Below are 23,448 nucleotides of genomic sequence, written 5' to 3' on the forward strand. Positions count from 1 at the left end.
CTTTTCCATAACTGCCCTCTGTGCCTCAGCCAGCCCGGGCCCCTACAGTGCTCATCCACAACAGATGCACTTACACTGACCCCTGACTGAAAACACACTGCCAAACACCCTCTACCATCAGCTGCAAGACTCTGAATGGCAAACAAAGGCCACCATTAGTGTCATCTTGGTAAAACCAGATCTTTACTTACTTTGCCACAAAGTTGATGCAGGAGAGAATGTAGCTCACAGACCAGCAAACTTCTTCCAAACATATTAACTTCAGGTATGGCAGCAGAACACAAGGAGCAGCCACTACTCAGTGACAAGATGCTAAAACACCATACAAAATCTAATGCCAACAAACACTAAATAATATGTGTAGTCCTATGTTTCTATTTTCCCCTTTGTGCATATAAAAAGACATTTCTACGTGTGCATTTTAAAAGGCTTTCAGTGAGCTGTTACAACTCAGAGAAAAGCTTTTATTGTCAGTCTGAAACATCAGCAGCATTTCCCCTTGGAGTGAAAAAAGCAGGAAAATCTGTTAGAAATTGCAATGAAGAAATGAGTAATGTACAAAATACTGTTAAAACAACTGTAAAACAGCAGAAGTGTCAGTCTGCGGCTCATACTGACTCTCACATGTGTCACCTCCATAAACCCTTTACTCTTTGTGAAGGCCAAGCACAAAACCTCCACCTCTCCTCCCCCATGCTGACCCCAAATCATTCTCATTATGCCCTTGTCTGTATTTCTCGAGCTCCAACTGTGGCTACCTCCTCCCTTTCACTCAAGGAGATTTGTGTGTTAGAGAGGTGTTGGAGAGAGGTGTTGGAGAGGGCTGGTTGATGTTGCCCAGAGTGGTAGTGTCTGACGCCCTGGAAACATTCAAGGTCACACTGGCTCTGAGCAACCTGATCCAGCTGAAGGTGTCCCTGACCATGGCAGAAGGGCTAGACAAGCTGACCCTTAGCAGTCCCTTCTAACCAGAACTATTCCATGATTGTATTCCATCATGGAGAGAGGCTCAGGGTCCAAGGAAAGAGGAGGGAGATTGGCCTGAGTTTTCAAACCCTGAGTAGCCTCAGGGTTTCCTTGGAGGGCTGGGTTTTGGCTGGAATGCTCATGTCCTTACAGACATGGGGGTATAACATATTCAGAGCTGGGGGTAGAAAATTACTCTTTCTGCAGCTGTGCCACCTCACGGGGATGGCACACAAAGAGGAGCAGCCCATACTGATTGCAGCAGTGTGACAGCACCATTCCTGAATGTGACTCCATAGGGCCACATTTAATTGTAATTAAGGGAAACCAAACTAGTTCTGTACTGACAGGCAGGAGTCAACAGGGAGACTTTGAAAGCTGCAGGATGCTCCTTTCCTTGACATAGCTGTCTTACAGTGGGTTCTCAGGAAAGTTCCTAATACATGAACAATTTTGGACACACATTGAAGAAATCTTACTTCCCACCTTGCAAGACACAAATATTATTTTAAGGACCAATAATAATGAACAATGTGGCTTAAAATGTGATGTGCAGTGAAACACACAGTTTTGGCACCAGCTTTCCTCAGACCTCTCCCTGCTAGACATCATTAGGTCTACTCTGGGAAAAGCACAGCCAGCCACTCATTGCACCATAGCCCTGATTCCAGCTATTTAACTGGAATTTTTCAGCTTCCAGAGGGAAGCGAGATAAAAGGCAAATACCCAGTTTATGTCAAAAACTTTCTTTATTAAAAAAAAAAAATTTAAACCTCTCCTATCCAACAAACTATACATTGTATTTTTGTGATTCAGTTCACAAAATCATAAAGACATTGAAAAAAGCTGTTGGCAACCACTAATGACACTGAAGCTTGAATCATTGAAATGGGGCAGGTCTTACATCTCCATAGGTTTTGAAACAACCATCCCTTAGGATTTTTCATTTATCTGCTCATTTTTATATTGTAATTTAGGTATATTTCACCATTCTTGTATGTGGAGATTGTATTTTCCCAAATTTTAAATAGCCTGAGCAGAAATTGTAATTATTTATTAGTGCTTGCAAAAATAATCTGCCTGTGCTGTGTTCTGACAAATTAAAACTAGTAATTTTTTACTAGTTTTGAAGTCATCTAGATAAAGTCACTAAGGTCTTGTGAAAGTAACTGAAGAAATACCACATACCTTTTCCTCTTGGGTGGCCTCACCTGTGCCTCAACATGTTCCTGTCCTTCAGACAAAAAGGACAGCAGAGATGTGATCTAGAGGAGGTTAAGGCAGGTGATAGCAGAAGAGACCCCTGCACATTATTTCCAGCATGGCAGAGCAGGAATGATTGATCTTTGTACAGACCCAACTACTTATGTAGTTCATCATGTAAATACCAAACATAAAATTGAGTTAGAAGTTTGATCTAGCAACATGACATGAGAAGTATTTATGGCAGATGACAAAGGTAAGGGGTGGTAAGATGGCAGGTGACAAAGGCAAGGCAGATGACCAAGGAAATGTTAAAAGGTGTTAAGTGAGGATGCCCTTATGTAAGTTCTTCCTGGATCTCATCCTACAATTATTTCAAGAATAGCTGAAGTGTTTATAACCAAACAATGCAAAATGCTATAGCTGCAGCCTTTCTCTTATATCACTCCTGAGCAGAACAAAGATGACAAGCACAACGTCCTCCTTCCCCTTGGGCTCCTCTTTGGACTAAAATTCTTCTTATGCTGTGGTCTGAGGCACTTGCTCTGGCAACAAAATGGGAAAAACAAACAAAACAAAACAATAAAAAATCCTGCAGAAATGCAATATAAACTTCCTCCCACCTACCACTCCTCTCCTGTATGCACACCAGCATGGCTTAAGGAAGGAAGTTTATTACACACACAGCAGAACAGCCCTGGAAAAGAGAACCTAGGTGTTTTTTTTCCTCCTCTGTGAGAAAGAGCAGATGGAATGAGAAAAAAAATGTTAAGATTACATGCCTCAATCCTGTGAGATGAAAGAAAAGGATGTGTATAAACAGCAAATATGTAAAATGGTGAACCTTTAATGTTTTTCTTTGTCATGTATAAACAAAATACTTTTACAAAATGAGTCAGCAACTGTCAAGTGTTTGGTTTTATGATTGCACTTCAAATTACTAATTGATTACTGACCAAATGCAGGCTAGAAGAACTCAGGGTCATTTCTGATACTCTTACAAAGGCACAGCAAAGACAAAGCTAAACATAAATAAAATACCATATTAGAAACAAGAATCATGTTGTAAGAAATATTCACATGGTTTCATAAAGAAAGAATAAATTTAAAGATGCAGTCTTTGAGAATTAGATACAATATCTGGATAAGGCTGAAGTCCTAGCTGTTTGTTATCTTTCAACTTCTGTACTATAATTCTGGCAAATTCCTCTCCTTGGCTGTCTGAAGTATCAAGCAGTTGTCGTACTTTTGATGTCCTTGTAGGTTTGGTGCTTATAAGTTCATAATCTTCTTTCATGAGTAAAAATCTTGATAGAAGAGCATCCAGTGATTGATTCAAACATGCTTCAGTCATCTGATCAATAATTTCTTCTCTTTTACTTTGGATCCACTGATGAGCTACATTCTTTTGCATGGTTTCCAATACAAAATCTGAGATTGGAAAGGATTAGAAAAAAGGAAGGGATGGTAACTGTCAACAGATATTGCCACAGAACAAAGAACAAGCTGAAAAAAACCTGTTAAAATGATCCAATTTGACAAATTTAATGGTTAGAGTATTTATTCTATCTGAATTACAGAGTAATTTAGGTTAGAAGGGACCCTCAAGGAAGTGATCTGATGTAATGGCCTGCTCAAAGCTGGGCCAACTTCAAGGATAACTCAGGTTGCTCAGGGCCTTGTGCAGCTGAATTTTGAGCATCTCCAAGTGCTGGTACTTCTGCAGCCTCCATGGGCACCCTGTTCCAGTGTTCAACCCGACCTGGTACTAAAAAGAGACAGGTGGTAAATTCACTTTCCAGGGGGATTTTTATTGCAGATTACTGAAAACATCCCTGTGGTTTCCTGGAATTTTTCTCAAGGTGAGGTTTCACACAGTGAAAGGGTGTTGATTCTCATATTTTCAAGAGAGGGATGATGCAACAGATCTTTAAAAAGTTGCATGTTATTGTGTGGCCCCTCAAAAAATATACCTGAAAAATTACTCATTGAAGTTTCCTCTTGTTAAATTTTGTGTTAACTTTTAACAGTTATTTGACACAAAAAAATATAATGTAGTGGGCTCCCAAATAACACAGAGGATCATTACAGCTAAGATGCTGACACAGTTGCTGCTTCTCTCCACCCCACCATTGCTAAATGGAAGACTGGAAAGCCTAAAAAGTGAGAAGTGACAGGCAACAAAGTCACTAAGTTTGAGCTAAGTTTTCCTCCTGTTCTGCTGGACTGCAGCACTGCAACTGCAGTAGGAAATAGAAATACTATGAGCAGAGGGAATGGGATAAAGAAGACTGATGGCAGCAGGAATCTGATTAGGAGGAGAGAAAAAAAACTAGTAGGTACAGGTACCTGTACTTGGCCACATTTTACACTGTTTTTGCTTACTTTGTAATGTAAGTCTACAAGGACAGAATTACTTAATTTTGCACTCTTGATTTGCAATGTTTTGTTTTCATGAGCTCGTGGGTAACAGTTCCAGTTTCCATTTCATACAGACAGACATTCAATGTCAGAACACTTATTGTGGGTGTTGAGTCAAACAGTGTTTGCTGTACCTGGAGGAATCGGCGATGACCGCAGCACACGGGATGCAGAACTTGGGGCATCTGAAATACCCCTGGCAGGTGAGAGACCAGCACTGTATGGATGCACAAGCAGTTTGGCACTCTGAGTTACAGACAGATTTTCATCTGTGCTCTGGCTGCTAAGAGAGTGTAGACATCCAGAATTTCCATCTTAGACAAAAAAAAAAAAAAAAGACAAAAAAAAGACAAAAAAAGAAGAAAAAGAACAAGCTGTATTACTTCTCTGTACAAATAAAATACTCCCATCGGAGACTATTTAGAGCAGTTTCACAGAAGAAGTTATAAACCAACTACTTTTACATCATATACAACAGATTAGTCCTTATACTCAAATTCTGAATACATTTATGTCCCTCATATTTTACCAAGGCCTGACTATGGTATGGGGTCCTGCTTTATTTTAAAGAAATAGAAGTATATGGGAGTATAAATCTGGTAGATGTGAACTTCAACAAAAAAGCTCTTTGTAGGGACTAGAAGAATAAAATAAATCCTTTGAGCATTTGGAAAGGTCACTAAAAGTCAGCAGGAAAGCAGAATAATTTATTTTGAAGACGTTTGGCAGTGTAACAAAGATGAAAATATTAAAATAAAGATTCAGATTGGGGAAAAGGACTTGAAGAGCAGTGGGAGAAGGTAACATTCAGTGGGAGGCCAATAGAACCTTTCTGTAGTCCAACAAAACATGATATGACTTCACAAAAGCTTTATGTAAACTTTTCCAAAGAAAAGTAAAAAGTATTTATATTGGGGGGGAAGTTGAACAGTTTCTAGCTTTACAATTTTTTTATAGAAGAAATAGTGACAGATATGAAAGCAGCAGTTAAATAACACAAGGAACAGGTAACAAAGAGCTGGTGAGAAACGAACTACAGGACATGTGCCTAGCCCTGCAAATAGCTCTCATTAGACTTTCACAGTGTCACTTGATAAAGACACAGTAACTAAGACATTAACTAAGAACCAGAGATGCAAGAATTCACATGAGCATCTAAACACAGTGAGGTAGCCCCATGGACAACTCGAGATTACCTGTCCAATGGGGAAATCTGAAGTTGTATTCCCAGCTCTTTCTTGACCTGTAGAAGAATATGTCTGTAAGTACACAGAGCAGGAATAGGAAAATGTGGAAGAAACTCCATTCCCAGTATTTTAAAATGATGGACTAGAACTCATCGTAACTAGTATTTTATTTAATGAACAAGGTAGAAAGTTGGGCAGAGCTATGCACTGTGAAGCAGCAGATATTATCTACGGCATGAAAAAGGGGATTAGGAGACAACACTGTGAGTGAAAGATCATTTCAGGAAAGAATTCCAAGCAGCTGTGCTGGGATGTTATACATTTTTAGACACACAAATTTATTTTCATAACATAAAGACAAAACTACAGGGTTTGTACTGGTATGAGAGAATGAGACCAGTGAACACAGCATAAGAAAATGCAATCATAAAATCACACAATTGTTTCCATTGGGAAGACCCTGAGATCATCAAGTCCAGCACTGCCAAGTCCACCACTGCCCCATGTCCTGAATGCCATCCAAAAGGATGTCTAGACATCCTTTAATACCTCCAGGGCTGGTGACTCAACCACTTCCCTGGGCAGCCTGTTCCAATGCTTGACAACTCTTTCCATGAAGAATTTTTTTCTAATATCCAGTCTAAACCTCCCCTGGCACAACTCAGGGCATTTCCTCTTAGCCTACTGCTTGCTGCTGTTGCTTGTCAGTTAAGAGGCCATAATCTTCTCTCAGGAGTTGCAGAGAGCTAAGGAGCAAAATTTCCTCTCTGAGCCTCCTTTTCTCCATGCTAAACAACTCCCTCAAAAAAAATGCTACTGGGAGTTAGTCAAATGTTATTCAGAAAAAACCAGATTGACTCAAGTTACTCAAAAAGAACCTAGGTGACCTAGAAGAATGGAGTAACAGAAATAGAAAAAGAAGGAAAAATATGAGAGATAGACTTTCTGTTTCAAGTTGGGGCTAATGATCAGAAGTGAGATGAGGAATAAAAACAACCCCTAAGTAGATTATTCTGTAATGAAGGATCTTGTGAGAAAGGAAAAATAAAATTCTAAACTACAGTAAGTAAGAGGGATTTTGTAGACAAAACAAGTTTGTCATGTCTCTCATAATACTACATAGCCTTAATTCACTTAAGTCAGAACATGCACCAGGAGGACTAGTTAGGATACTACATGAATAAAGAAGTTTATTTTACAAAGGGATTTCAAAAGCGTGCATCCTGTTCATCTAGCAAAACAAACTATATTAAAGGATTACTCTGTATCAGAAATGAAATGGGAAGAGGGAAAAGAGCTGTTTAAGGAAATACCCAAGAAAAGCTCACTAGGGAAGGGGAAAAAAAAGTAAAATTGAAAAGAAAGGCTGAAGGCTAGAAGACAAGTCTTAACTCTGAAGAAGCAATATTCTGAAAAAGTATTCTAAATGTATTGATGGAAAAAACAAGAATCTATAGTCATTAACTCAGCTAGACTCCGTAGTCATTAACTTCTGCCTTCATGCCATGCCAAACTCCTCTCTTGCTAACAGCTACCTGGAATAGAATTTTCACCTAAAACAATTGCAGGTGAGTTTGAAAAGCAAGATGAATGTCAGTCTTGCTTCCCACTATAACACTACCTGCTGCAGCTATTGGCAAAGTAATAACAAACTCTTCTGCAGTTGAGTTTTGTAGGCACTATTTTTACAAGCTTTACAGTATCTATACATAAACACAATAAAGTCTAAGCAATGATTCTATAAAACAACCACCAGCTGACCAATCAGATTAATTGTACCAATAAATCAATAAATTTTCATTGATTCCCTCCACATGCAGACACAACAATTCATAACAAGAACCAGCAGCAAGAAAGGCTGACATTTATCATTATCTTATGTAACTACCCTTACAGTCCATGCTCATGCTCAAACTAATATTCCATGTTCTAGAATTCGTCACAACACACTTATTAAGCTAGGTAAATATGAGTTATTCTTCATCTTTGAGGTTTTTATGCTGTATAGATAAATGCTTCAGTTGAGGTACAGCAAAAGGACCCTGCACTTGCTTTCTGCCATTTTCCCCAGTAACTGGAAGTCCTTAAGGCTCCTGTAATTTTTTTCACCCAAGTTCCTCCTGTATTTATACCTTTCTAGTACTCTGAGCAGAAGTTGAAAAATGTGTATGTGTTCAAACAGGAGCTGAAAGAGGAACTGCCTGTGCTCTCCTACCTCTACCAGAGTATCTCTGGTTTTGCAGTACCTCAGAATACTTTTTGATGACCATTTTTTTAGCAGTGAAGTCAAAAGTCTTGCCAGCTTTCATACTCCTGGTCCCTGCAATGCCAGAGAACACTCTATTCTTTTGAAATATGTTTACATTCTGTCAAGGGAAGAAACTTAAATGCAGTTTTAGTTTCACAATGTGTTGCTATTCTACCTGGGTTCTATTGTATGCTTCTGGCTTCTGATATCAGCAAAACCTCAAAATTGAGTTTTCTCAGGGAATTTTGCCAACTTTTATTCATAAAAGGGGACATCTACAAAAGATCTGTGCAGATACTTTTGCAAAGCAGTCTATTAAAGACATTTTTACTTACTGAATTAAAAATTATCCAGAAACTTGCACTAGAAACTTTGAGCTTACTCAGCTTCTAGAATGCCTTAAAATATGTAGCCTTTTTTATATTCAGAAGTAGTTAAAACAAAACAAGAACACCAAACAAGAACAAAAACAAACAAACAAACAAACCAAATCAACTAAACTGCTAAGAGCCTGAAGAGACAAGAAAATGTTAGCTCTGCCTTCACAACTCTGAATAGGAAAACTGAACCTGTGAGCTCTAAAGACTTTTCAGGTGATAGGAACAGAAAATTAAAGCTTAAAAAGGCTAGTTTTTACCCAGAGCACAAAGTTTACAAAAGACATTTTTTTCCTGACATAGAGAGACCAAATTTTCTACTACACAAATGCAATGTCACAGAGTGAATGTAAAGCTGCAGTGGCAACTTAAATTTACACAAAGTCAAGAGTATCTCACCTGATGAGAGGATATTACACTGGGGAATAGACTTGAATTTTGATGTATCTGGAGGGATGCTCCGAAGGGGAAGTGGATCACACTCTATGGAGCTAGAATATGTTGGCTGAAAGAAATCCAGGTGTATATTGAACAGGCACATTAAACAAATATGAAGTTGCAATGTTTTTACAGAGAACTCTTCCATCACCATGTTTTCCCTGCTATCTCGACAGACAGCACAATTAAGATATGGCAAATCAAGAGAAAGAATGTAATCCCAATACTTATATATTTTCAAATATGATAGCAATTTTGTATACAAGGTTAACTAAGAACCAAAAGCAGCAGCATTAAGAATCAAAATATAAATACAAATCTATATTACCCTATACAAGCAAGCTCCATAGAGGTGTAAGGGAGTAGCAGACAATCTCTCACTACTGGCAGGCATTGTGTGCATTCCTCTTTGAGGGGATCACAGACTCACAGAATATGTAGAGTGGGAAGAGACCCACAAGGATCATCAAGTCCAACTGGTGGAGCACCCCAAGAATCATTTGCCCAAGAGCATTGTGTAAACACTTAAACTCTGCTGGGCTTGGTGCTGTGATCAATTCCCTAGGGAGCCAGTTCCAGTACCTGTTTGCCCTCTGGGTGAAGAACCTTTTTCAGGTATCCAACCTAAACCTCCCCTGGACAGCTCCATGCCATATTTAGAGCTTTCCCATATTTAGATGCCCTTCTAATTTCTGCATACTCACCCTTTTCTATCTTCACATACATGGCTTTGCATTTGTTACACCCTGGCTCAAGTAATGCATTTTATGCCTTTCATGACTGTACAGGAAGCAAAGTGCAGAACAGCTCCCCTTACCATGTTAAACTTCCTTTAACCTCTCAGGATGCTGACATACCAAATGCAACACGTAAAGTATTTACCTTTTCAGGATTCAGAGGTATATTTAGAGGTATCTGCTCCACATTTCCTTTCTTTCCACTCTTGTAAATACTTTGTGATTCATATAGTGACTGGAAGAGAAATATTTTCCTGTATTAAATTTCTGCTGTAAGACAACAACCCCACACAAATGCATGTTTCAACGAGATACAAGATTAGAAAAAGGAAACGCAGAAGAAATGACAAAGGAGATAAGACTCCTTTTATAAAGTGAAAGTCACCAACTAACTTGACCAACTCATGACTGTGACAAAAGCCACTTACCTTTGATCTCTTTAAGAGAAGTACTGCTTCCAGCATAGCTATTTCATCAAATGTTCGCAGAACTGGCTCCAGGTCTATTAAACATTCTGGACAAAGGAAGAGTACTTGGTGAATGGTTTGAAGTAGAAATCAAGTTGTCACTGTACTGAAGTGTCTTTCTTACATTCACAAAAGTAATTTTTCTAATGGCACATATCAAACCACTTATGCTGCTAAAACAGAAGCTGCTTGCTTGTCTTAGAACAGTTCACACCGCCAAAAGAAATGTGTACCACAAGAGATCCAGAATAATGCTGGACTGGGATAATGCAAGTCTCACACTCATGGAATGGAGAGATTGGTGGTTTGCTGTGCTTTAAAGCAGCCCCATCACGCCTGATTAGCTGAATAGGACCCAAACACCATAAGACCTCAGAGTGGGCTGCTGTCTTCTCACTCCAGAAGGGGTGTTAAAGATTTACACCAGAAAAATAAACAAACACACCTCCAACACAGCAATATCCAGAACACATGCCTAAGGCATGAGGCAGGGCCAGAGAAGATGGGATAGTCAAAGCACTGATCTATCACACCCAGTGAAACCAAATGACACTGGCCTCAGTGTGTCTGTGTTCCTATGTTGCAGTAATTGCTTAAGTTCCCCATCAGTGAGCTGCACTTCCCCTAATTTTGCAATAGTTTTGCAACTTCTTCTTTCCTTTTATGATAGTAAAGTAGTGGCAAAAGCAACACATTTTTTTTTACAAAGACCATCTTACTACACACATAACACTAAAAAGAGAATCCAAGTTAGCCCACACTATAGTACATAGGCCAAGTAATTTTCCCTTCAGTGTGACCACATACTTAAATTACTATTTTTTTTTGTTAATTGGCATAGGAAAACAAGAATGCATATGGAAATGTCACAATGTGTCTATTTTTTATTTTAGAAAATATTGTATTAAGATACATTTCCTTGCTTAGAAAAAAAATCCAGTTCTTGCTTGATAAAGGAGATGCAACAATTAAAGTGTCAGTGAAAGATTTACACTGAGATGCAAATACAAGCTGAAGTCACTACAACTAATCTGATGTGCAGTGGTTCATTGGTCCTGGTTGGATGCTCATAAATCCCACAGTATTCATTTTATACTTCAATTCTCCCATCCCCTCTTAAAAAAAACCCAAATTATCTTCAACAATAAACAAAAACCTCCAAACACAAGTAGTTAAACAAAACATGTGGCTTTTTTACAGGTAAATTAAGAGATGGTAAATACAAAAGACTCAAACAGCCAACCCGGTTTTATGGCACACACATAATTCCATTTGTAAAAGTTTGTTTACAAACATGAAGGAAGCAGCCAAGCACTTTATGATAAGCAGCAGGACCAAGCAGACAGATCTCCTGACATCTTCAACACTTCCCTTTCAAGACTATAGCCTTGCACTATAAGCACCATGTTCAACAGAAACCTGGCAAGGTAAACTCACTTAAGAAGGATGGTCTTTCATCTGGGTTTTGTGCCCATCCACTTTCCATCAGCCTTATGATCAGCCCTCGATGAGGAATGTCCATTGATAGACTTCCCTCACTCAAGTCTAGTCGCTGTCCTTGTGACACACTGTACATTATCTGCAAGGGGTTTATAACTTCTGTCAAAACAGACATTGTGAAGTCATTAGAAATATATGCAATATAAAGAGCTTACTGTATAGGAGAAGTAATTCCATTTGCACACACAGAATTTAAATAATCAACATAAGGTTACATTTCTTGATTAAAGAAAAGGTATTCTTAATTTATGAAACAACACTGTAATTGAAAAAGATACTAAAACTATAGTCTAATTTGAAAAGTATTTCAAAGTGTTCTTCAATAAGCTTAAAAGCTGAATTATTAGAAAGTAACCCCTATAATTAAGTCCCCAGGTTTCATGTTTAACCACTAGGTAAGGCATGAAAAATAAAGGAAGCAATGGTCTTACCTTCAAATGGCTGTTTCCTTGACATCACTTCCCATATGATAACTGCATAGCTGTTTACAGTATACAAAGTACAGAAGATGTTATTTTAGACTACAGACAGTTGACACAATATGCTCAGCTTTACAATGTATTTAAAATATTTTGGTAAAATGATCCTGTAAGCATGCATGGGACTGACTATAGCTAACTAAAGTGTTGACATGAATATATGAAAACTAGCAGGTGAACTCATCTTGAACTAAATAATACTATTAGGTCCAGACAAAATCCATGGCATATAAACTCCTATTCCAAATCTGTATCAACTTAGCTCTGCTAATATGTTGTGAATTATGTACATGGAGTTTAAATCTCAGCACACAAATTAAAGTGAGCCCCAGAGAACCAACTGCTCTGTCCTAACTGCAATATTCTGGCATCTTCCCAGTATGGACTGACATTCCCTGACATTCCCAAGGGAAGCTGGATATTAGCAGGGAGGATGGCTTTGAGCCACAGCTCTATCCCTACACATCCTCACAGATACAAACTTGCACTTGGGATGCCCACTCCAGCTTCTTCCCTCCCCATATATGCTTTCATCCCCTGCAATCTTCTCCATAGGGAGAGATGTCACTTACACACAGCATTCACTTTCCAAAAAAGACACTTGGGAAGACTACTCTGAACTAATGCCACAAGGTTGAACACACATGTAGCTTACTCAGTGACCTTCTTTTCCATTCACACCAACAGGAATGGCAAGGGGTTCAGTGAGCACAAACTTGCCCCATCTTTAGTAAACTAGTCACTTCAGTCATCAGGATATATTAGAAAGTGGTAACTTTAAACAACTTTGTAATTTAAATAAGGTTAGCAGATTTCATATAAAAGCGGCATTGAATTCTCAGTCCTTCTCTGCAACTTTTCCTTACAGACTCTACCATATCTGAATGAAGCTCTATTCCATGAAAAGATCCCAGTATTAATCACAGCACTGTATTCAAGTATCTGGTTCTGGATTTAGAAAGGACAATCCAGGCTAAAGCTTCAGTGCTTCCATAACTTCAGAATGCACTCAAGGTGCTGACAAGTGTGTATTTCCATGTTTTCAGTCCAAGTCTTTATAAGCATTGTGGCAGTGTCATTCCAGAAAATAACCACCATGATCAACTGCTGCTAAGGCTTGTTCCCCACCCTTGGTATGAATGTACTGAGATTCCTTCCTACAACACTAAGAAGTGCCAAATTTTGTATACAATTACATTAATTACCTTAAAGCACTGTACCATTCAACAGCTACCAAGTAAGAATTCAAAAAAATGTAGTAAAAACAAATAACTGATGCCTAAAATCAAATCATATAAACTGATTTTTCCTATTTACCCTGTTTACATTTTAACGTTCTTCAGGTATAAAATTTACTAATGCAGCTTTTAATAAAAGCAGTCTTCCCTGTTAGAAAAGTCTGCTTTTGATGTATTCCTGGCAAATCCATGCAACTGGTATAGCAAATCATCCCTTCTGTAGAAGTTAAGCTGATTGATTGTTGTTTAAATAACTTGTTTCTTTAAGAAAGATCTCTCCGCAAAAATTATCTTTAGTATCTCAGCAACACTCAGCTGTGATCAATAATTTGACATCCAGAAAATATCCAGCTATTTAACAATATCTTTCATTCAGTTTGGAATCTCTCTACAGTTGAAGATTATTTTCTCAGTTCTACAACACTGCAGCATTCCCTTTTACACTATTCCTGTTTTCCTTTCTTATTTCTGCTTTGTAGCATCTCCTGCTGATAGTGAGCATGGAACCTCCTGTGTGGTGTTTCTGGTGGTTCTTCACTGTCTCTGCACCTTCATGTCTTCCTGCCTTGAACATCCCTCTTGCACCTTCATGGCTTCCTGCCTTGAACACCTCTCTTTCCAATGTTGTCTCTGTCTCTCTTCTCTCTTCTCACATAATCTCTTTCCTTACTAATTTATCTGGTTTTTATGCCCTTCTGATGTGTTCTTATATTTTCTCCAATTTGGTTGTTATTCCTCTGAAAATATTATGTTCTTTCTAAGAAACATTTGTCTTCTTCCTCTCCACCCATTCATTAAAGCCGTTAGTCACCCTTTCTTTCCTCTCAATACACCTTTTTTTCTTTTCAATGTTTTCCTTATCCATATCTTCTCATCAGAGGGTAAAGAAAGAAGGTGTGTTGTCATCTGGATGGGATGTCAAGGAACTTCATGTGCTTCTTAGGGTTAAGGGATAATTAAGGGAAACCGTGGTTTCCTTGGAAGTCAGTAGGACCCTCTGAGCCTGAGTCATCTCTTACCAAGATATAACCATGTCAGAGATCAGTGAAGGTAAAGGTGGCAGACTGCACCAGAATTATGTGACAATATGACTTTTTCACAGTGATTGGCAAGTTCATGCCCTCTCAATCTTCCTTTACACATGATAATTGCTCCCAAAATACTTCAAGTAATCTCTGAGCTCTCCAAACCATTTTAGACCAGCCAATTGTAACTCAAATTCCTCAGAGAGATCTCCTTCTGTTATATGGGTCACTACCACTCTATTTACTATTCTACTACTTGTACTCAGGAGTGCCAACACAAAACTACCACAACTTTCACAAAGTAAATTATTCCTTAACAAGATTATTGTAACTACTTTCTCCAACCCCACTATCCTGTTTTTTCATACCTCCTTTCCAAAACTACATTTTCTTCTTTCCTCCAAGTACCTTCTGAAACTTATGTTATTTGATTATATAAATTATAAGCATATGTGCATTGACTTGATGGTGTGAATGGCTTCCTTCCTTCCCTGAACTGTATGTGTACATTTATTTCCAGAAACTAGTCCCCCACCTATTTCTGTAGTCTCAGCTTAGTTTCGGAGCATTACATTTGTCACAGCACAACAGTCATCAAATTCAGCTATCACTCAATTCCTCATTTCCCCATTCATTCAGCCTATATAGCTGTGATATTATCATTGAAAATAATAGAATTGCTGAGAATATGCTAAAATCTAAGTTCAGTAAATCATATCTGAGCTCAGATTTCAAGCCCCACTAGAGATCAACAGGAGTTACCTGTAGATGTCATGTTTCACACTTGCCCGGGTTTTCAGACTGGGGTTGTAATCCTCAGGTGGCATGTAGACAATCGTCCCTCCTTCCGGCAAGGAGGACTCGCTTCGGGACTGGGACGTGGATATGACACGCCATTTGGACATGCCAAAATCTGCAATCTGCAAAGGTCAAATCAATTGTTCTGAGAAGAAAAACCGGTTTTATCTGCTGACAGTTGCTAGAAATTCCTGAAATAGACCCAGAAAAAGGGGCCACCCAAAGCTCTTAACCTGACACACAAAAAGTATGTGGTTCTCCTAGCAACAGGGAACATCAACTCCAGTCCATAAAGCATTCCCAGGTTGTGACTCATGCTATACCTATAGCACTGCCCTAACCTGCTCTTTTAAGGAAGGACTCATGTACACTATGGATGAGAAATCTGCTGTAGACAGCTGTGCCATTTGAAGAAAATCACTTTCTTTCTTGTTAAAAAAAGCAAACAAAATAATCATTGATTACTTGTAGCTCTCTAGCTGTGAAGAAAGCACAAGTTTAGTATAAACCACAGTAGTTATACATAACTCAGCTTGCTAATATCCAAAGGCAGTTCTTCTCACAGAACAATTTTAGGGCACTTCACCTCACTCCCAAAACCATGATGTATTAATCCTGAATGAATAAATTTGATACTCTGAAATTCTGTGCTGCAAAAAGTTGCTGAATAATTTCTTTACTGCGCACTCTGGAGCCTTGCTCCTTTCTACACAATACAATTCATCTACATGAAGAAGTAACTGACTTCCCTTTACATCCTCAGACATCCATAAGCCAGGGAACCAGATGCCTGATTAGGTTATGGATAAGGAGAGAGACACTTAGCAGAATGCACCTGCTGGCTGAGCTTCAGTGTCTGGCATACATGGGACAGAAGCAGCCAGCTACCAGTTCTGCACTTGTCCAGCATTTGCACAACAGCAAAAACATTTTCAACAAAGATGCCTGTGCAAGCACTAAGGAAATTAAGACCACAGAAACAAGCTTTCTGAAGAGCATACATCAAAATCCACAATGAAAAGTAACCTTTCTTCTCTACAACTCATTCTCATCAAGCCTTCCTCATTGTAATTGGTCTTAAGTCTTGCTCATTCAGTAGATCAGAGACAGTCAGAAGCACCCTGTAAATGCTGTGATTTTTATACATATGCAGTATCTCTTCTGTTTGGCATGCATGATAAACCTTGTTTGCATTTCCTGTCACTATACTAGTTTAGAGAATCTTGCTTCACTTAAAACCCCAAGGACACTCCTTGCAGGAGGCCAGGCAGGTATGCAAGAGTTCACCTCTTCCCTTCCAGTGCCTCAGCAAAGAAACTTCAGATATGATCAGGCAGAGCACCAGGCCACACCAAAGCTGTTAGGGATTAAAAACACAGTGGATAAAAAAATGACTTGGACTAGTTCCCTGATCAGGTTTATCAGGAAGCTCGGGAGATGCCAATACCAGCACAACTGAGTGGGAGGAAGTATGACCAGCTGAGGGTGTGAGCAGAGACAAAGCCATGTGAGGCACTTTGCTGCCAAGAAAAATTTCTGTGCAATGGAGAAAAAAGTAATCAGCAGTGGATCTTTGCTCAAAGGAGCCATAAAGGGAGTCAACTTACAGTAGCAACTAAAACATTCACTTTTCAAGTATAAATTTAGTGCAAAATATCTTATTTCTATTTACTTGAGTAACATATTCTATCAGTTATAAAACCAGATCTTTTTAAAATAACAAGAAACAACAAAAACTCTTGCAATTATGGAAGCACCTAAACATTTTTTCAGAAGTACCTTCAGTCCCTTTTTCACATCATGGCAGTGATATTTTTACATGCAGAATTAAAGTTTGTAATTACTGATATTTCTGCATGTATGTTTGCTTGTTCTAAGGAGCTTCACAAAAGCCTGAAACATAGTAAGATTTCAAAGTTTTGTTCTGCATGTTCTATTACTACCCCTACAGAACAGAAATGTCCATATTGCATGGTAAGTATCAAATGGAGCATTAACATTTGAACTTGACCTACTGCCTATCAGAAGTAACTTGTCAGAGCATCTCAGGCAAGAACACTTTGTGTTTTCTTCTCAGGAAGGGCCAGATACAGCTAGCCTTGGAAGGCTGACAAACAAGAGTGTCACCACTATTGAGTATCAGCTACTGCTACAGCAGAAACAGCCTAACTTCTGTCTTCCTGATCTTTTCAGACAGATAAAATCCACAACTGAGTAATACAGAGCTTCCAAAAGAAAAACTCCAAAGTTCTCTCTGCGAGGACAGAAATAAAAATCCACCATTCAATTACATCCTCTCTGTAAGGCCACAACCTCACCCTTCCTCCTCTACAATAATGAAAACACTTTCACTCATTCTGGATGCTGAAGAATGTAAGAATTAAATAACCCTACCTTGACATGAAACTCATCATCCAGCAAAATGTTCTGTGTTTTTAAGTCATGGTGCAGCAATGGAGGATTCATGTTGTGCAAATAGTTCACTCCCAAAGCAATTTCATAAAGAATGCGGAATCTCAGGCACCAGGGAATGTCAGGATATACATCTTTCTGCCAAGATAAAACCACAAAACCAGAATATAATCCTCTGTTCTAACAGCACACACAAAGACTTCTTTTATAAAAAGAAGGAGAAAATTACTTGGGCAAACAATAATCTTTTAAAACATACAAACTCCTCAAAAAATTATAATGGTCAAATTGTAATGGTCCATTAAGACTCATTAGCTGTTAAAGAAACACTATCAGCCTATTCAAAAAAATAATAATTATGCAGTGCTATGTTTCCATTCCCATAGTAGTTTATGATGTTGAACATTTACTACACCACTCATTCCTATGGAAATATGAATTACAGATGAACTTCTGCATCAAACATTTAACCCACAATTTATGACTCCTACACAAAGAATGACAAAAATCATATCTGCAGCTGACACTGGGGAACAAAAAAAACTGCATTGAAACTATGCACAAAATGCTACCTTTACAAATAATAATACAACAAGAAAAATGTAGTAAAACTCAGCTGAGGTCTCAGAAGTTATATTGACACTAAAGCCTTTATGAAAACCACAATTGAGCTCTCTAGGCATGAGATGTGATTGATTAAAGGTAGAGAAGAGACTTTAGTGCTGTTGACACACAACTGCAGTAGCTTTGCAGTAGCAACACTGCGCAGGCCAAACTAATGGGAGCAACTGAGAGTTCAGCACAGGAAAAGTTACTCAAAGAATAAGGTCTGGTAGAAATAATCATACTTGTTTATATTAGCAATATTTAGCTAATAAAATTTTTCTTTTTTTTTTAAATATTCAAACTCATGGAAAAAAACCCCAATATTTGTATTGGCAGTAATTCAGAAACCCAGACTGAAACAAGCATAAGTATTTCAGAATTTAATTAGAGAACAAATGAGATTTTTCAACTGTGTGTAATAATTCAACATAAAAACTCGTTATAGGTCACAACATTAAAGAAAAAATGTCACAACATTAAGTCAGCTAAGTTGAGTTGTGGTTTTGAGATACAGAAGGTCTATCTGAGCACCAAAACTACTAGGGATACTGACGGTCTTCTAGCATGAAATATTATAAATAAAATATTTTACTATATTAATTAAGTATGAAGATTGCAATCTACTTGGAGTAGCCAGGTATCATATTAAAGACCATAAGTACACTTACCCCATGCAATAGCTGGTTTAATGACCCATTGGTCATGTATTCTGTTACTATCCCCAGAAATTCTGGCTCGTTGCAGATTCCCAAAATTGGCAGAATGTAACTAAACCTGGCTTTGTGTAATATCTCTGCTTCTTTTAGAAGGTGGTTTCTATCGCTTAAAGAAAACAAGCAAACAAATAAAATGCATTACCATACCAGTACTATGAAACTCCAAGAAAATGCTGGGGTCACTATATTCTCTGTCAATTCCTTGTATGCACCACCTCTTCACCACTGGATTTCTACCATGCTGCTTTGAGAACAAGACAGTGCAAGACAAATCAGAACCTGCAAATGCTGACAAGACAGCTTTCCTGGTTTTGTGGTACCACACAAATCTATTTCCATCACACATTTCATCCATGTTTCCGATAAATAAGGATAAAGTCAGAACTTCCAGCTTCCACCATTCCTTGGAACCCTAATGGTAACAACGAGCTGCATTTCTCCCACTTTACTGAACACCTTCAAACCAAACTTTTCACTCAAGCCCAATATTTATCTCCTAGAGAGTGGAGATTTTAAGATACATGATTCTCCAACCATTTAAATCTAGTCGACTCTAATGCACACTAACAAACAGGAGCTAAAGGAATGCACTTTTGACTTCTGAAGGAAAGTAAGTTCCTTTCTGAAGGAAAAGGAACAACTAACTATGCTTTGTTTTCACATAAATTATTCCCTCAAACAGTTCCTGCTTTGAATTGCTCTATGGAAAAACATCCCCTAGATGCACAGGAAGCAGGAATAGCCCAGCCTCATGATGGGTGCCTTTGCATGCCTGAATTTGACCGTGTGGATGCACTCTGTTATCTCAAACCTCCTCATAAGTGTGGATTTGATGCATCATTACAAATTTAGGCCTTGCAGCATGTGGGTTTGAGAGGGTCAAGTTTTATTTAAGATTGAGTATGATTCCATCCCTGAAAATAGAAACCATATGGTATGCCTTATATGTCAAACAGCCTTGAAAAAAATGGGTTTGTTGTCAATGAGGATAGTTAGACCATAAAGCATAATTCAGTGAAAAAACCATTTAGATCTTAGTGGAGTCTGGTACAGGTACAAGTACATGACTAGGATATTCAAATACAAGACATTTAGAGCACACTGATCCTTTGGATGTGAGCCAGTCTGACCCAGAAGCAACAGGGCTGTGCTGGGGCTAGGGCTATGCCCACCACGATTTGTTCAGCAGAGCACTGTGCTATGTGCACAGCACAGCTCCAGGGTGCGAGCTGGCTCAGGGCACACCCCAAAGCATCCAGGGCAGGCTGGAGCCATCAAGGTGGGTTTAGCACTCACGAAGAAAAGGCTGTCAGGATATATGGGGAAAAGAGGAAGCCTTATGAAGTAAAGCATGCAGCTCTTAGCAGCAGATATGAAATTAAGGTTCCTTTATCTGTGTGATGGAAAAAGACTTATAGGAAACCCTAGGAAATGACAGAAGTAAAAAGGCAGCCTTTGAGACAAGCACGGGATCAAAGAGACAACCCTACACCTTCCTCCCTCTCTCCAGAAATGACTAGGCCTGAGAAAGTTTGGGGTTTTCCAAGACAGTAAGGCACATTAGCATGGGATTCAGCTGTGGCTGGGAAATGAATTGCTCCATACTGCGGTCTATTCCTGTGCCTGTCAGTCACTTCACCTTTGTCTGCTCCGTGCCAAAGGGCACTGAGTAATGCTGAAATGAGCACATTCCCACAACAGCTTCCCACCTGGCTTTGCTCTTTGGCTGGTCACATACCATATTCTGGGATGCACAGCACATGCTTCCCACTCGGGGAATTAATGGCATCATGAACTCATCCCTTTTCCTGACAACAGTTACGGACTGGCATTTCATATTGCCTACTGCACAGCCAACAAAGCACTTGCTGCTCAGACTCGGGTATAATGGTTTTTTTTTTATAGCTTTCAGTCTTCTGACAGCATTTCTGGGCTTTGTGTGACATATGGTGATGCTTTATCAAGGCTGACCTAGACCAGAGGCTAGACAGAGTTAAAGCAGGTACTTATTAGAAGACCTCAATGGACACATCTTGGGCAGTACAAGAGCCCAGCCAGGGCTACACCCAAGATGAAACCAAAATGGTCACAAAATGGACAACCAGTCACGAGGTCTCTCACTTTTATAAGTTCTGGTCCATTAGCATACTGGAGTTAATTGTCCACTTATAGCTTTAGGTTATGAAGTCTGATCCTTTCTGTTTTTCTCTCTTCAGTCCCCGTTGCGCCTGAAATTTGGGTGGTTGTTCTTGGTTCCAAGCTAGGAAAAGAACTGTTTTGTCTAGCTTCTCTGTGAAGTGAGAGCTTACTATTCCTTAATATGAAGCTCAGAACTACATCCTAAAGCAGTACAGAATCTGAGAAATATAAAAGCTAAAACCTAAGGCATCATGGTAAGTGACTGAATTATTCTGATTACCTCACTTGCCCTTGTAATAGTAATTTCACAGGTTAGATGTCCCACCAATCCAAATTCTTGAAAAGCTAAAATTAGCCTTGGTGTTTTCTCCTAGCTGTGTTCTGAGGATAAATGCTGTATTTCCAGCTGGGATTTAAGCAGACATTAAAAAAAAAAATTTCAAAACAAAAAATCCCCCACAACACCCATCAGTCAGTTCCCTCCCTCCCACAGCTTATCAGAAAACACAACATAACTGAGATTCCACTTCTGGCAAGATTTCAGAGATAAAGCCTGTGTATACACAAACCTGAGCAATAAGAGGTGAAAGAGCTTAAAACAACTTGCCTTGTATTCAAGTATATTGAGTCACAAGACTAGCAACCTTTCTGGGTGAAGCTGTCCTACCTAAAGGCCTAATACTACATCAAAGAAACTTGAGGCAAAAGCTTGAAGACAGCAAGATATGACTCAGAGGCAGGTTTACAGTCAGGTAGGCTTCAGACAGCCTAAGAAGAGGCAAATTTGCATTGATTTGTTAACAAATTGTAACTATGGGGATTGACTAAGACAATGTCAAATGAAAAAGTATAACTCGCTGTGTCCTTGCATGGAGTGACAGCTCCTGTAATACGCTGCCACTTGGGTACCTGGAAAATGGGGAACCCAAGTGCTGCATGGAAAACAGCAGCTTTGCAGGGGGGTCTACAAGCCTATTATTTTAAAACAGCTTCTCTCAGTACTATGAGATCTGGGGAAAAACAATAATTTTGCGTGGTCTCAGAGAAGTTTCTTCTAGAAGCAATCTCCAGTGGATAGAACAGTATGCTCCCGATTTGCCTCTCTCTATGTAAACACCAAATCTACAGTAATCGCTGCACTTTAATATCCTATGGATACCTCAGCAAAATGGTTAGCAACCAACAGACCCAGCAAGAAGCCAAACTCTGTCAATCCCACCTTGAGGAGGGCTCAAGGCGCACAGTGCAGAAGGGAAAAAACTCCAAAAGAAACAACTTATTGTCTCAGAGACCGAGACCGAAACCAGACCTTTACAATAATCGAAAGTGAGGAAGCTCCGGGGCCGGTCCGTGCTTTCTCTTGGCCCAAGTTGAATCATCCTCGTGAGATCCCTTCTCCCCGTGGAATTAAAGCAAGGCTGCCTACCGAAACACCAGCATCTAACCCACAGACCTCAGAAACTCTCTCCGGCATTCTGGACCGACACCTCGCCCCTTTCTGGGCGCTGCCTCAGGGAAAGGCGGCTCGGCTCGACCCTGGCCCCGGCGATGCCCCAGGCCGGCGGCCCCCGGCCCACCCCGTTACCTGTCTAGCAGCGGCCCCTGCAGGCATTTGAGGGCCACCGGGACCCTCCAGTCGGCGTGGCGGGCGGCGGACACGGTCCCGTAAGCGCCCCGGCTGATAAAACGCAAGTCCGGGAGTTTGCTGGAGGGGATGGAGGGGAGGCCGTAGCTGAGGGCGCCCGCCCGGCCCCCGCCGCCGCCATCCCCGCCGCTCATGCTCGCACTGCGCCGGGCTCGGCGGCGCCTGGAGCGCCGCTCCTCTGGCCCCACTCCCTCGCTCCCCCCGCACTCCCTGCCCCGCCTGCTCTCCTGGCCAGCGCTTCTCTCCTCCTTCTACCCCACCGACGAGCCACTTCCTCACGGAAAAGCGTCCCACGGCTCGCGGGTCGGGGAAGGCGGAGCAGCCGGGATGGGAGGAGCGAGCCGGGGGAGCGCGGTGCCGGCGTGTCCCGGAGAGCCGCGCCAGGGCTTCGCCCTCGGGCACCGCGGGAGCGCTGTGGCGGGCGGGTCGCGGCCCTCGGGCCGGGCATGGAGCCTTCCCGATCCCGTCAGAAGGAGCGGCCCCTGCGCTGGACAGGAGGAGGTATCCCGCTCCGTCCGAGTTCTGCGCTCGAAAAATGATGCAGGATGCCAGAGCCGAGCGCAGGTCGCCGCGGTGAATAGCTCACTGCGTAGAATCATAGAATGATGAGGGTTGGAAGGGACCTTAAAGATCATCTAGTCCCAGCCCCTCTGCCAGGACAGAACACACCTTCCACTAGACCAGGTTGCTCAGAGCCCCATGCGGTGTATACTCATTGCTCAAGCGAAGTGAGAAAAGCTTTGTCTTATGCTGTTGCTTATCTCCTCTGCTCTTGTCCTAGGAAGATTTTTCAGGATAGCGGCATTTCAAAAAGATAATTTCGAAATTTCCAGTAAGTGCAAGTTC

The 23,448-nt window shown here is 40.2% G+C and overlaps 1 protein-coding gene across 6 annotated transcripts; it reads right to left on the minus strand.

Moving 5' to 3' along the window:
* Nucleotides 1-1,714: 1,714 nt before the first annotated feature.
* On the minus strand, nucleotides 1,715-23,199 carry RIPK2 (receptor interacting serine/threonine kinase 2). Of its 6 annotated transcripts, XM_074555460.1 has the most exons (13): nucleotides 22,543-23,199; nucleotides 18,771-18,924; nucleotides 17,479-17,634; nucleotides 15,049-15,206; nucleotides 11,976-12,025; nucleotides 11,482-11,643; nucleotides 10,006-10,091; nucleotides 9,723-9,812; nucleotides 8,802-8,907; nucleotides 8,034-8,097; nucleotides 5,738-5,745; nucleotides 4,725-4,904; nucleotides 1,715-3,600 (listed from the first exon to the last, which is right to left on the minus strand). In XM_074555460.1, exons 1-13 carry the CDS (start codon nucleotides 22,734-22,736, stop codon nucleotides 3,275-3,277), a joined length of 1,734 nt encoding a protein of 577 aa, XP_074411561.1. In that variant the 5' UTR covers nucleotides 22,737-23,199; the 3' UTR covers nucleotides 1,715-3,274. The 6 variants fall into 6 exon arrangements, with proteins under 6 accessions (XP_074411561.1, XP_026654522.2, XP_014120452.2 ...); XM_026798721.2 differs by lacking the exons at nucleotides 5,738-5,745; nucleotides 8,034-8,097 and having other exon boundaries at nucleotides 1,717-3,600; nucleotides 22,543-23,195; XM_014264977.3 differs by lacking the exons at nucleotides 5,738-5,745; nucleotides 8,034-8,097 and having other exon boundaries at nucleotides 1,718-3,600; nucleotides 18,771-19,059; nucleotides 22,543-22,677.
* Nucleotides 23,200-23,448: the final 249 nt, after the last annotated feature.

This window comes from Zonotrichia albicollis, chromosome 1 (assembly GCF_047830755.1).
Source record: "Zonotrichia albicollis isolate bZonAlb1 chromosome 1, bZonAlb1.hap1, whole genome shotgun sequence".
Lineage (NCBI taxonomy): Eukaryota > Metazoa > Chordata > Aves > Passeriformes > Passerellidae > Zonotrichia > Zonotrichia albicollis.